This window comes from Emys orbicularis, chromosome 8 (assembly GCF_028017835.1).
Source record: "Emys orbicularis isolate rEmyOrb1 chromosome 8, rEmyOrb1.hap1, whole genome shotgun sequence".
NCBI classification, from domain to species: Eukaryota; Metazoa; Chordata; order Testudines; family Emydidae; genus Emys; species Emys orbicularis.
Genome location: NC_088690.1, coordinates 107,607,468 through 107,622,128, shown reverse-complemented (window position 1 = coordinate 107,622,128; position 14,661 = coordinate 107,607,468). Strand labels below are relative to the sequence as shown.

The window sequence follows — 14,661 nt, the reverse complement described above, 5'->3', positions numbered from 1 at the left end:
ATCCTGGCTTGCTCTGTTTCTCCCCTCCCTGCCCAGCTTCGCCTTCAGCAAGATCCTTCTGTGACATCATAATCCTGTCCCCATGACATCACAGGCTGTTGCCATGGAAATGATAGTGATGTCACAAATTCAGCATTATGATGTCCACTGGCTGGGATGGGAAGAAGCGACCCCTGCTTCAAACACGGATACAAGTAAACAGGTCTATGTATTTTCCCAGGTGCCTAAGGGAGTTAGGCACTTTGCATTTCACCAGGATCGGCACACCCACTTCCTTTAGGCTCCTTGGAAAAGCCCAGGAGTGGGGGGTGGGAAATGATATCTCAGAACTGACCACAGGGGACCATAATGTGCAGCACTGCACCTCTCCACCATGATCCGGAGGCAGGGCGGGCTCACTGGGCTCTTCCTTATACTGTCAGCGATACTTTTGTTTGCCAAAGCAGTGTGCGGCATGGGGGGCAGGAGGAGGGGAGTATCCCACAAATTCCCTGTCCTGTAGGAAAAGGCATGAGGAGCTCCCATTCTTGGCACATCGCTAAGGGAGGCCAGATGGTCTATTGAGCTCAGTTAGGCATAAGGCCTCTGTCACCAGAGTATCATAATCCTTAGCGGATTTCACCTCGCAGCATGGCTATTACCTTCCTTTCACAGATGGGGAACTCAGGCACAGAGAGACTATGGGACTTACCCAATGTCACCTGTGGAGGAGCAGGAACTGGAACCCAGGCCTCAAACGTCCTAGGCTAGTCGTGCTCTAACCACTGGAGCATCCTTCCTCTCCACTGGTGAGGGTGCTGGAGATCCGGATTCGATTCACTGCTCTGCCAGTCACGTAGGCCCAGATCCTCATAAGGATTTAGTTGCCTAAAGTCAATGGGAGTTGGGAACGTAATTACCTTTGAGGATCTGGGCCTTTGCCGCTCTGTGCCTCAGTTCCCCGCCTGTATAATGGGGATAATCCCAGGGATGTAGTGGGGATACAAATTGTGAGGGGCTCCAATCCGATGGTGATGGGAGGTCAGCTTCATAAAATAGATAGCAAAGAGGATGTTCCCGCACTTGTGACTGGACGGGTTAAGGACTACAGTATGGAGACGGTATCAACCAATGTGGCCATGGCTCTATTGCCATTTCTACCAGGTGTATAGCCACCCTGTCCCCTGCCACCTACATCGAGCACAGTGGAATGGCAGGGCATAGCGTAGTATCTCGCCACGCTCGTCGCAGGGAAGTCAGTCCCCTGGCTAAATAGCATCTCGCCTCTTTCATCTGTTTTTTTAAAGGCATTCTTTAAATATATATCCAAGGCTGAGGGCTAGAATCACCACGCCGGCATTCCTGCCTGTGTCCGTCTGAGCTGGGGGATGGGAGGGGATGGCTTCTCCGCTTTATTCCATTTGGAGTTTTCTGTTCTCGGTAACTAAGGGTTTGGTTTTGTGTATTTCCATTTTTAATAAAGGGAAGCTGGGGTGGCTGGAAAGTGCCAATGCCACAGTCCCGGCGAGTGAAACCCACCTAACGGGCACAGCATGCGGCAGGAATGGTACAATCCTTTCCCCACACGCTGCTCCACCCATCTGCCTCTAGCCAGATCCAATAGGAAGGGCAGGTTCATCATCACTGGCTCAGACTATGCTCAAGTGGTCCCACTGGTCCTGACACTGCCACCAGAGGGCAGCACCAGTTGTGAACATCTCTCTACTGGGGATTGCACTCACACCAGTATGGGCATCTCACAAAGGCCTCCTAAGAACCAACACGTGGCAGCCGGGCTGTTCCAGTCTCTGGTGCATCTGTCTGATGAGCACTGTGATTGGGTTTTGATTCCACTGACATTACTGGGAGCCCTTTTTTTCTGCAGAAAAAATGCCCACTGGGAAACCTTGAAAGCTGCCCTTATGTCGAGACAATTATGGAATCATAGAATGTCAGGGACCTCAGGAAGTCATCTAGTCCAACCCCCTGCTCAAAGCAGGACCAATCCCCAGACAGATTTTTGCCCCAGATCCCTAAATGGCCCCTTCAAGGATTGAACTCACAACCCTGGGTTTAGCAGGCCAATGCTCAAACCACTGAGCTATCCCTCCCCACGAAAACAAGGAAAGTGACATACCCAAGGTCACACAGCTGGTCAGTGGCAAACAGAACCCAGGTCCGCTGAGTCATAGTCTAATGTACTACCCACTAGACCACACTGCCTGTCCTCAAGACCACACTGCCGGTCCTGCCGTCTTCTATATTTTCTCTCTTGTTACCTACTTTTTTTTTTCATTGCTGGGGGCATCTGGCTCAAACCAGGCCTTTGGTTTACAAGGCTTCAGTTTCTCCAGGCGTTTATTCCCCACCTGAAGCAAAAGGGCCTGATCCTGCATCCAAACATGGATATGAGACCTGACCTCCCAATGAGTTCCTGTAGCAATTCTGATAGCTCACAGGCAGTGACTTACCGTGGTCTCACTTGGAGGAGAAGGAGCCGGGATGGACAAAGTGTTTCCAAAAAAAAAAAAAAAACCCTGTTGAGTTGCTTTAAAATTCCAGCTGTGCTTTTGAAATTGTGGCGTGTATTGTGAAAGCGCCAAGGTTGGATACAACGAACCCTGACCTTTCTCAAAGCAGAGCTCCCGTCCTGAATGGAGAACAGCAGCAGACCGGGAGATATTTGGATCTGGTTGGTCTGGCTCGCAGTGTCCTGCACTACCCTCGCTGCTGCCAAAAGATTAGCTAATGGCGCACACATACAGATAGCGTGGCCAAGGTTTTCAGAAGCAGCTAGTGATTTGAGATGCCTCAATTTTTGAGGTTGCTCATCTTGAGGTCCCTCAAAGGAGCTTGATTTTAAGAAGGCAGGTTCTGCACTTTCTGACGATCAGGCATCTCAAGTCAGGAACCCAAACCCAGAGCTCCCCCTAATCACGAGTCCCTTGAAAATCCTAGCCTATATGGATAGATACAATAAACTGGGGGGGGAGGGGGGTACTTGCAAATCAGGGTGCAGTTGACACATCTGCTTTTGCAATATTTGGCAATTGAGATAATAAGCGATCAGGAACAAAATATCAAGAATGATGGGAAATGTGTTAAAATAATGGTTCCTGGGTCTGTAATCCCAGAAGGGTGATGCTAATACTGTAAGAGGGGTTACCACAGGCTTCTAAGTGAGGTTACAGCTAGAATACAAGGGTGGGGGTGTTACTGACAGAGGGTGGTTTTGCAAGCGGCTGCATTTTGAAAGGATGGTTCAAAGGGTGGTTAGAGCCAGAAAAGTGAGACAGTTACAGCCCCACAAAGGTGATCCTAATTGAACGGGTGCAGATGGAAGTGAAGGAATTGAGGAGATTAAAATAAAGCACCTAATTTTTAAATGAGACCTTGAAATATACGGGAGTGGCTAGCCAAAGGGCAAGTCATGGGGGACCGAGCCATTTGCTTGTAGGTCACCAGTTCTAACAGAGCCCAGGACGGGTAGTGACCACAAGTTATCCTCTGATGGCTGATCATGAGCTGGGATGAAATGAATTGGACGTACCACTCCCGCTACAAGCAGACAGGTGTTCACATCCCAGCAAAAGCCACCGGAGTTGACCAGAGCCAGCATCCTTCCTGGCAGCCTCAGCGAAGGACCCACAGACTCACTAGGCCATGGAGAATGAGGCATCCTTCCTTCCACAAAGGACTGGGGGGTGGGGGGGGGCGTGTCTGTTCTGTGGCTAAGGAGAAGGTTGCAGTGTCCGGCGAGGGTAACCCAGCACCTGGCACTGAATTCACACACACTTGGACAGAAAAGGAACCGAGAAGCTCCAGCAGCTCTATCAATCAACCGGGCCTTTAATCAGGGAACATGAGATGGCTGCTTCCTGTAAATCACATCTCTCCCCCCATACACACCCCACACACACACTGCACTTGGAAAGATTCGGGATTTCCATCTGTTGAAACTGTGCGGTAATGACCAAGCTCCAGGCATCCACGCCCCTTAGGATGTCACTGGGCTTTCCCCTAGGGAGACAATTAGGGCGGTTGGGTGTTTTCCTGTGTCTGACTGGGCAGGCCGGCCAGAGGATTGTCCCAGGAGGAGCTGTGGAAATCACTCTACTTGGCTAAGGGGAGATATGATTGAGGTCTATAAAATCATGACTGGTGTAGAGAAAGTAGATAAGGAAGTGTTGTTTACTACTTCTCATAACACAAGAACTAGGGGGTCACCAAATTAAATTAATAGGCAGCAGGTTTAAAACAAATAAAAGGAAGTATTTCTTCACACAACGCACAGTCAACCTGTAGAACTTCTTGCCAGAGGATGTTGTGAAGGCCAAGACCATAACAGGGTTCAAAAAAGAACTAGATAAGTTCATGGAGGATAGGTCCATCAATGGCTATTAGCCAGGATGGGCAGGCAGGGCCGCCGAGAGCGGGTTCAGGCCCCGGTGAAAAAAAAATTTCGGGCCCCCCAGCAAGGGCGGACCAGCTAAACAGGGCCGACAAGAGCGGGGAGGAAGCTGGGCCCCAGTAATTTGTACCGGCTTCCCCCCCCCTCGTCAGCCCTGTGGGCAGGAATGGTGTCCCTAGCCTCTGTTTGCCAGAAGCTGGGAATGGGTGACAGGCAATGGATCACTTGATGATTCCCTGTTCTGTTCATTCCCTCTGGGGCACCTGGCATTGGCCACTGTCGGAAGACAGGATACTGGGCTAGATGGACCTTTGGTCTGATCCAGTAGGGCCATTCTTATGTACTTATGGTGGATAACATGTTAGGCCCCCAATTATTACACTTAGCCTGGGTGACACATAGCCTTGCAGAGGGGGTGTGACAGAGTCGTGTGGGGAAGGGGGAAGAAGGCGCTTTGCTTACTTGCTTTCCGCGGCTGGCCAGCAGGGTAAATGAGGACTCGTTTAACCTTCACCACTTTCCATTCTTCGCTGGGGTCAGCTCCGGTGCTAGCCCCAGAATGAAGCAGCTCTGGGGCAGACTGGGGGGAGTCTCTTGTAGCTGGGTACCCACCAGCAGATGCCAAGCCATAGCTGTGGAATTTGGGCCCCAGCATGTCTCCATTGGTATTCCTGCTCTCCTGCTGGAGATGCTCTCTAAGTTTTCCTCGTGGCAATTCATTCTTTTCCTCCTGTTCCTTCGGGTTAAAAGGGCAAATGGCTGCAGTTGGCTGGCACCTTTGGTTGCCTTCCATCTCTTTCTCCTGCTGCAGAACCAAACAGCCATAGCCCACTTCTGGGTCCACCTGTAGAGTCTCAAAGCCATAAGCATGCTGGCACCTTTCACTGGACCCGGCACAGCGAGGCTGAGATTGGAGACAAGGCTGCAGTAACGTTGCCTTAAGCATTGTACTCTCTTTCTGCAGTCTCTTTGGGCAGGGTTCAATGCTTTATGGCCTTTCAAGAGGCTTAAGGCTCAGCCTATTGTCCATACTCTGGGGACTCTCTCCTGTATGGGATAATCCCATAGAATAATCCACTGTTGCAGGGGAGAATGTCCGGGTTACTTGTGGGAGCTGATCTTCACCCTAACCTGAGAGCTTTCCCGTACATTGGGATATGGGTGTTACTGAGAGCAGGTGTGGTTTCTTTTTCCAAAGAGGAACCACATGTTTTTAGCTGTGAAGTCAGAGTCCCCAAAGACCATTTGAATCTTCTTTGTTTTTCACTGCAGTCCCCAGATCTCCTAGCGGGGGAGAGTGGAAGACTGGACTGAGGAAACATCAGGGAGGAGCCTTTTCCGGGGATTTTCCTTTTCCAAAGGTGCATCAGGCAGATGAGGCAGCTTCAAAGACCAGGAACCTGAGCGAACAAAACGGAAAGCATGACAGATGTGAGCATATCGGCAAATATGGGCCTGCTCTGGTCTGAACCAGTGCGGCGATTCCTGTGCTCCTAACACTGCACACTTCATCTAGGGAGAATTGTGTAGAAAAGAAAATAATAATGATCCAGATGATCCCCTCCTATTAAAATAACATAAGAGGGGGGCCTGGGAGAGGCAGTCTCTGCCAGGATCCCCTCACAGAATCCCCCCCATCACCTTCCCAGCTCCCAGGCAGCAAAGGCCACGTGGCCCATCGGGAAACCTCCACGATCATATCTTTGAGGAGTGACCTGGCCCATGTGATGTGAGAAAAGGAGAAGGGCTGTGGTGATGTGCTGGAACTCAAAGTGCCCTGGGGGAACAAGGAGACAAGAAAGTTGCATTCTGTAGGGGAGAGAAGAGAAGAGAAAGACCTGATTCATTTATTAGTACTTAACTGCAGGGTTGCTGGGTGCCTGGATTCCCCACTGCCATGCGAGGAAAGGGTTAATTCCACTCCTCTGCCAGGGCCTGTATTAGTTAACTTATTCATCACATTCATCCCTTGTGGGTTTTTTGAGGATGAGATGACAAAGCCCTGAATCAGGTTCTATTGATGACTCATGACCAGTGATAAATTCCACACATTCTGTGATGGCAGCATTACTGCTTCTCCCTGTCCAGTTACATCCCCAGGCTAACTGCCTCAAGGGGAGTAGAACAGAAAGGAATTCACGGGGCAAAGAGGGAAGGCTGACCTGGGCTCTGCATTGGGCCTGGCTGGAAGCAGGGGAAGAACCTCTATTCCTGTCCGTACCATATGGGGTCCACCCAGCATGGGAAGGGGGAGAGGAGATTTCTGTCTGTACCATACAAAATCCATCCAGTGAGGGCACCAGCTAGGACGTGATAATATTTCGAACTGGTCTAGGCCCTCTGGCCATGTTACTGAATCCATAATAGCAAGAGTTGGGGGAGTTCTTTCTAACCCAGTGTCAACCCGGGATTCCGGCTAGAGCAGAGAGAGATGAGCCATGTTATCTGTCTAAGGAGTTTTTTCTGCCACCTCTCAGTGTCGTGTCTGGGTGCCCATAGCAATAGCAAAGACCCTAGTGGGCTTCATAGAGTCTGTGGCATTGCTCCTTGTTCAGGTTTCCACTCTGTCTGGGTTACAGTTTGGTCTGACTGTTTGTTTCAGGTGGGGGCTGGTGTGGAAGGGGGTGGCGGTGATTTGAGGATCAGTCTCGCTGTGGTGGGAAGGCTCCTTTGAAGCGGCCCTTCAGGCTGTTTGCATGGTTTGGTGAAATAGCGTCTAACTTGGCTGATGTCTGGTCACGCCAGACCAGGAACAGCAACGGTGCACTCAAGCCCACTCCGACTAGCTAATGACAAAACTCCCATTGACTCCTTTTGGTAGCACCCGGCTAAGCCAGGTTGTGTTGCAATATGGATTGACTAACATGGTTTCAGGGCAAGCATGGACAGGGTCATAGTTGCTTCCCTCTCCTTGCACTGAGCATTAGCATGGGTGCAGAACAGGGTGCACACTAGCACAGTGTGTCTGTTAAAGGAGAAGGGTAACAGCATGTGTGGGGCAGGGTATGGGCTATCATGTGTGTAACAGCAGAGTCCAAATCAGGGGAAATGCCCCTGGAGGGAATCCCTTTTGATCTGTTTAATTACGTAAAATCCAAAAGCCCTGTGCTTATATCACAGCCCCGTGGTACTTAAGTGTCATTCCTTAGTGCACTGCCATTCAGAGACCTCTGCCTAATTGTGATTATAGTAGGTCCTCAGACCCGTACGATACACACCCAGAACCAAGAGACGGCCCCTGCCCCAAAGACCTTACAATCTAAGTATCTATCCCTATGTCCATTATATGCTGGAGGTCATTTATAGCTTAACTGGGACATGCTGCAAGCCACCTGATGTCTCTTGAGCCACCTGGACCTGCCTCTTGTCATCTGAAGAAGGCTCTATGCCTCTGGTTTATCTGAAATGTGGGCAAAGAGAAAGTTGCCTAAGCTAACCAAACCATCCTACGCTCAACTGCTCAGTTGGTTGTATGACAACTATCCACAGAGGGTTCCCTTTCCGAATCTCTTTCCTCCCTCCCATCACTAGAAGGTTTCATTAATGGACTAGTCATCATGGCAATATGCCGGCATGAAACACATGAATAATCTATGCCCTCTCATTCAATCCCTTTCCCCCCCACAAGCTTCCATGAGAACCCGTATCAGTCTGAAAACCTTCATTCAAAGGTGCGTCCCATTTCTGAGCAGAGACTTCAGCATTCTTCATGCCTTGACATTTCAATTTTCCCTTTGGGCTGAGCCCAATTTGCACACGGAAATGTAAATTTCCGCAACATTTCCAAACGAAACCTCTTGTTTCACCAGAGGTGTTTCATAAGGAACAAAAACTCTGGTGGGTGCAAAATGGCCTGAAATGAAATTGTGGCCATTTTTCACACGCAAACATTCACCACAAAATTGTGCCCAGTTATGCCTGTTCCCCAGCAAATACTCTTCATGTAGGGGCAGGTTCCGATGTCATTACTGATTATGAGTAGTACCTTACGGTGAGTTGCTCCGCTGATTTCAGCCGGGCTACTGAAGCAGCCAGGAGCCTCTCAACATGGGTAATGCCAGCAGAAGCTAGCCTGAATTGGTAACCTGACTAGGAAAAGACTATTTAACTTGACTTGTCCATGAGCAGAGGAGGCTCTTGCTGCTCCTCTCACTCTCCAAAAACTCCTCTCACTGCTCAAAACCAAGGGAGGCTCCAGCATCACTTCACTCCTTCAAGGATGAGCCGCTGCGCTGATCTGAAACAGACTGTGCTGCCCGCATCGACTGACTGGCACATCTGCGTGGAGCGGGCGAATACAAATGGGCCACAACCTTCCTGGAGAATGGCTGCTGTTGCCCGTGCTACACATAGGATTCGCTGGGCCCTCGCTATATGAAGCCCAGTATGGGGCAGAACCCGCTAGGCGGAGCAGGAGGAGGAACTGAGCAAAGCAGATAGCCAGGAGGGCAAATCCCCTAGTTCATTTGCCGTTCAGTGGCATTTACAAGGAACCTGAGACTAGGGATGACCAGATAGCAAGTGTGAAAAATCAGGATGGGGGGGTGGTGGTGGTTAATAGGTGCCTATATAAGAAAAAGCCCCAAATATCGGAACTGTCCCTATAAAATCGGGATATCTGGTCACCCTAGCTGAGACAAGGGGCTAGTGTTCGTTTTCAGCTTCTGTGTCAGTCAATGGCCCTCTCAGATATTTAAATGCAGGTCAGTGACTTATCCAAGGAACACAACTAATTAAACTTTAATGGTCCAGATCCAATTTGGGGCTGGGCTGAGCTGCCAGAGAATAGGGTTTTTCATACCTGGATTGTAACTATAGGTTTACATAGCAAATTTCCCTTAACTGCAGGCTAGGAATTCCATCTACATCATAAGATAAGAACGGCCAGACTGGGTCAGACCAAAGGTCCATCTTGTCCAGTGTCCTGTCTTCCAACAGTGGCCAATGCCAGATGCCCCAGAGGGAATGAACAGAACAGATAATCACCAAGTGATCCATCCCCTGTCGCCCATTCCCAGCTTCTGGCAAACAGAGGCTAGGGACACCATTCCTGCCCATCCTGGGTAATAGCCATTGATGGACTTATCCTCCATGAACTTACCTAGCTCTTTTTTGAACCCTGTTATAGTCTTGGCCTTCACAACATCCTCTGGCAAAGAGTTCCACAGGTTGACAGTGCGTTGTGTGAAGTAGTACTTCCTTTTATTTGTTTTAAACCTGCTACCTATTAATTTCATTTGGTGGCCCCTTGTTCTTGTATTATGAGAAGGAGTAATAAGACTTCCTTATTTACTTTCTCTACACCATTCATGATTTTATAGACCTCTATCATATCCCCCCTTAGTCGCCTCTTTTCCAAGCTGAAAAGTCCCAGTCTTATTAATCTCTCCTCATATAGAAGCCGTTCTATACCCCTAATCATTTTTGTTGCCCTTTTCTGAACCTTTTTCAATTCCAATATATCTTTTTTGAGATGGGGTGAAGAGGCACCGAGCACCCTCCACATCTAGTCAGCACTTGGCCGGAGCGGAGCCCTAGGAGAACAGACTTTGGCTTCGGTAAGAAAAGTTCAAGTTTTAAACTTGTGCCAAGGGGGCGGGGAAACAATCTTCCTCTCCATGGTCTATTTCTCTTCCGACTCCACTGCATCTGACCCTGAGCAAACTCCGCCCCCCACCCACCCCCTCCGGCCACCCCCGCAAAAGGGAAAACTCAAGTGAACGTTCCGCCTCCTACACAAACATTTTTGGCAGGCGCTGGCGGCGTTCGTGCTGCCAATCCCGGCGAGAGGGGCCTGACGAGAGCCTCCCGTATGACAGCCCCATCTGTTGCCAGCACAGTTCGACGTGCCCAAGCCACCCCCAGCCTCACGGGGCCCTCCAACCTTCCAGGAGGGAGGCTGGCGTGGGCCATGTTCATGAGTCAGGATGTTTTGGGGGAGGCTGGAGTGGCTGGCTGGTGATGGACAAGGCTTCGAGGGGTCCATACATTGCTCCTAAAAGTGCCCATGATGTACCCAGGAGCTAAGGGGCACATCTGCAAAGCGCTTGGCAAGTGTCATCAGACTCGCCCTTGTGACACCCCTGGAACGGCCAGTAGATGACAGGAATGGCATGAAGTGTTCAGGGCTGGATAGCCCCCACAGCAAGTCCCTCCTGCAGAGGGCACAGGAATTGGCGGACGTATGTTGGCACTGCCAGAATTGCCTATCCCTTGCTCCGTCAGGAGCAGCTGAGTTTGGCTGCCAGCTTGTAGGGCTGGCAGATCCCCCAAGAGCCCTCAGAACTCAGGGCACCCACCTCTGCATTAACTCTGTGCCTCCATAATACCTCCTGTGTCCCTCCTCCCTCTCCTGGTTGCAAAGTGGAGCCATGCTGCCTTGACTTCCTTTGCTCCCCAAGTTCCAAACAGCAGCTGCGCCAGGGGCCAGGAGAGGTTGATTTTGGGGAGACTGGAATGGTTGGCTGGTGATGAACAAGGCCGTGAGGGGTCTGGCTCTCACACTGGGGGTGAGATTATCCGGGTCAAGACAGGGTCCAGTGCCTATATTGCTCCTAAAAGAGCCCGCCATTATGTCCAGCAGCTAAGGGGCGCATCTTCCCCGCTTGTGGCCCTCCGCAGGCTGGGTCCCATAAACCAGCTACAGGGATGCACCATCCATCTGCTGGAACCTATTGGATTTAGCACCTTTCATCCAAGGATCTCCAACCTCTTTGCAAACGAGAAGCATTACTAGGTCGCAGGGAAGTTGGGACTATTGTCCTTTTTGAATTGCAAATGTGTCAGATGAAGTGCAGAGAGAGAACAGAAGGGTAAGGCCTAGACCCCGGAGCCAGGCATCTGGGTCCCCGCTCTGCCTTCCTATTAAGTCAACTTTCTGTGCCTCATTTTCTGCTTCTGTAGAACAAGGAGAATGATACCGCCCTGTCATCCTCAGCAGGGCCTTGTGCAACCTGATTCAGTCCCGCTAGGATACCACGCTGAGATCCTCACAGGGAAGGTGCTGTACAAGAACAAAGCGGTATTAAGTTACTCGCCCAAGGTCATGCTGCAAGCCAGTGGAAGGGACCCAGGAGCCCAGGCTCCAAGTCCCCAGCTCGAATCACAAGGTCAGACCCTCCCTTTCTAAAATAGCCCAGCAGCTATCAATGCGGGAATCCTCACCCATCCGTCTGCGCCAGCAGCAGCGCGCCCCGCTGTGGAACTCGAATAGTCCGGTCGGAGCACCTCTCTCGCTCACAAATCCCAAGCTGTGGGAATCTCGGAGGCCAGTCCAGGCTGGAGTTCAGGGCGAGGGAATTGCTCCCTCCCACACCCACTTACATTGGGGTGAAGACCGACCGCTCCACAATGGAACCGACATGCCAAGCGGGAGCCGTCAATGAGAGGGGGCGTCCCGGTAGGACTCCCGGCGCAAGGGCTGCGGGGCCTGTTTGATGCAAACAGGAGACTTTGTTACTGGGTTCCACGAAAGGCTGTCAGCAAAAGGAGAGAAGGGCAAAGTGGCCAGGTTGCTTCCTCTCCTCCCCGCACCTCCCTGGGGCGAGTCCCAGGTCGGATACACCAACGAACCATGGGTGAGGCAATGGCTCAAGCAAAAGATCCTGGCAACCAGAGGGTCTTAGATTCTAATTCCAGCTGGGTCACTGGCGCATTCTGTGCCTTTGGCCAAGTCGTTGATTTCCTCTGGCCACAGTCCTCACAGGCCAGCTAGAAAATGAGCAAGAACCTCCTGGGAAGGCAAAGGCAGCCCCGGAGCTGAACAGCTGGCTAGACCAAAGGAAAGTCCATTACCTCACTAGGAGCGAGAAGGGGGCAATGCTGGCCCAGAAATGGGGACAGTGTTCCTTTAAGCGGACCAGCTGATCTCCCCAGATGCCATTCCGGGTATAGCTGTAACTGAGTGCAGCTTGGGGCAGAGCCAGCGCTGACAGTGCAGCCCTGTGCCCAGGCACCCTCCATCTGTTGCGAGCTCAGATCGGATGCCCACCTCTCCCTGTGTTCCCGGGGACCCGGCCAAGACGGGTTGAAATGCTGCTGGCTGTGGTGGGGCATTGCAAATAGTGTGTGCTGGACAGCCGGCCAAACCTTGCTCCTCGGGATAAACCTGCCCTGTCCTTGGCGTTCTCCTTGTCCCCCTAATGCCTCCTAGCCCACAATGAGAATGGGCCGGCTGTGATCCAGTGAGAGCATGGGGCCGAGGGGACTAGCCAAAGGCCCTCAGCAGGGGAGACAAGATATTCCCAGTCAGGGGATACTGAGACAGCTTCCTCCCTAGTGGGAGACTGGCCAGTTCCCTCCCTGTAGGACGTTGTCTCTGGGACAGCCCTCTCCCAGCAGGGGACGGGGGTGTCTGTAGGAAAGCCCCTGCCGGCATGGGACAGGGGGATGGTGTCTGGGACAGCCCGTCCCAGCATGGGACATGCCTGGGGGCATCTCTAGGAAAGCCCCTGGCAGTGTGGGATGGGGAAAGGGTGTCTCTAGGATACTCCGTTCCAGCATGGGACAGGGGGATTCTTACCTGCCCTCAGGCAGAGGCTGCGGGACCTGCCTGGCCTGTGGCGATTTTATTCTTTCTCCCTGGCTTGCTGTAGCCCCAGTGAAGGGGCAGGGCCAGGGCCAGGGCCAGGCTGGCCTTGGAAGCCTGCCCGAAATCCTGATGTCAGCGCTCTGCCCTCTGCAGTGTTTGATGCAATATGAAAAACAACAAGAGTCTCCCGCGGCTGATTTACTACCTTGGAGGAAACCAGGATGGAAAAAACAATATTCCAGAGCGCCTGTCCTCAGTGCGCTCCTCGCAGTCAGGGACCCCGCGACCTCCCCCTTCCTGAGGGTGCGGGGGCGCCGGTGCTCACTGGGCAAACCACCAACACCTGGGAAAACCCCTGTCCTGCCTTGCACCAGCTGAGACGTGGTAGCATGGGGGTGGGGGGTGGGGATCAGGAGAAGAGCAAGTGGCTGGAGCGGGGCTGTTTGGCGGGTGTCTCGTTGGCACCGCGCTGCCGTCTTTTCAATTACCTTTGCGCCGGAACTGAGCTGAGGAGACGCTGCCAAAATTGGGGCGGAGGGGAGAATAGTGGCGGGTGGGAGGAGTATCCGTTTAAACCCCTTCACCCACTGCTTCACTGCAGGAGCTTCCAGGCCTGTGGGCTCCACCCCAGGCCCACCTTGCCGTGATCCTCCCCCGCCTCAAGACTCCGTGGGATGCAGTTAGTTGAGTGAAAGGAGAAAGAGGATCCTCAACGAAGCGCCACGGCCTCTTGGAGCCTGACTGCAGCTACTCCCCGCAGCGCAGGGGCTATTCCCACTGCTGGCCCCTGATGGTTGTGGGGTCATGAGTCTCCTGAGCGCTCAGCTAGGGGCACGAAGCCAGTGGCTTCCTGGCACTGGCTGACCCATGGTAGCTCCCTCTGCTGACCCGAGCACTTGGCCTAGAGGTGATTGAGAAAAGGCTGATGGGGGCGGGAGGGTAGGAGTGACACTGGGAGCGTGGGGGGTGCCCCATGCACAGGTTCCCCTCCTGGTGCGACAGCTGCCCTCGTGTTCTCCCTGGGCACTTTGTGCAGCTGTGCCCTGCAGTGGGAAGAGGGCGGCTAGTTTGTATTTTGTGACCAAAGGATCCTTCCTCCCATGAGCCCCAGAGGGCCCTCACATGCGTATGGGCCACTCTGACTAAATAGCATCCCAAACCCACCACCCTCGCAGGGTCCCAGAGCCCAGCTCCAGCCCAAGCCCGAACGTCTACACAACGATTTTTCAGCCCCGGAGCCCCAGTCAGCTGACCCGGGCCAGCCACGGGGCTTTTATTTTTGTGGAGCTGCGCCCTGAGTGCTCTCGCTTAGCCTCTCCGAACTAAAGTGGAGTTTAAATCACGCATCACCGTGTGCTGGTCTTCTGCCCAGGAGGGAATTTCACTCCTAAAGCCCAACCCACCTTGTGCTGGCACTGTACAGACACATAGCGAGAGAGTCCCTGCCCTGGAGAGCTTCCAGTCTAAGGAAACAAGACAGACAAAGGGGCAGAGTGGAAACAAAGGCACAAAGAAGCTAAGTGACTTGCCCTGGATCCCGCAGCAGGTCAGTGGCAGAGCGGGGACTAGCACTCACGTCCTACTGTTATAAAAACAATAATAGGTACATTGTGTGTGTTTATGACTGAGATGGGCTCAAATCAGGGTACCGGTTTGCTCCCCACTCCCAAACGCTGGGGAAGTTCAGCTCTGAAGCCAAATCCTGTGACTCGAGCCGACCTCTATTTTGAGCCAAAGCAGA

The 14,661-nt window shown here is 52.2% G+C and overlaps 1 protein-coding gene across 1 annotated transcript in view; it reads right to left on the bottom strand.

Annotated features, from left to right (window-relative positions):
- Positions 1–5,336, bottom strand: part of SYNPO (synaptopodin) — a 38,537-nt gene extending 33,201 nt beyond the window's left edge. Inside the window, exon 1 of the mRNA XM_065410154.1 lies at positions 4,853–5,336. Coding sequence (XP_065266226.1) covers positions 4,853–5,336 — 484 coding nt within the window. The remainder of the gene's footprint in view (positions 1–4,852) is intronic.
- Between the last annotated feature and the right edge of the window lie 9,325 nt (positions 5,337–14,661).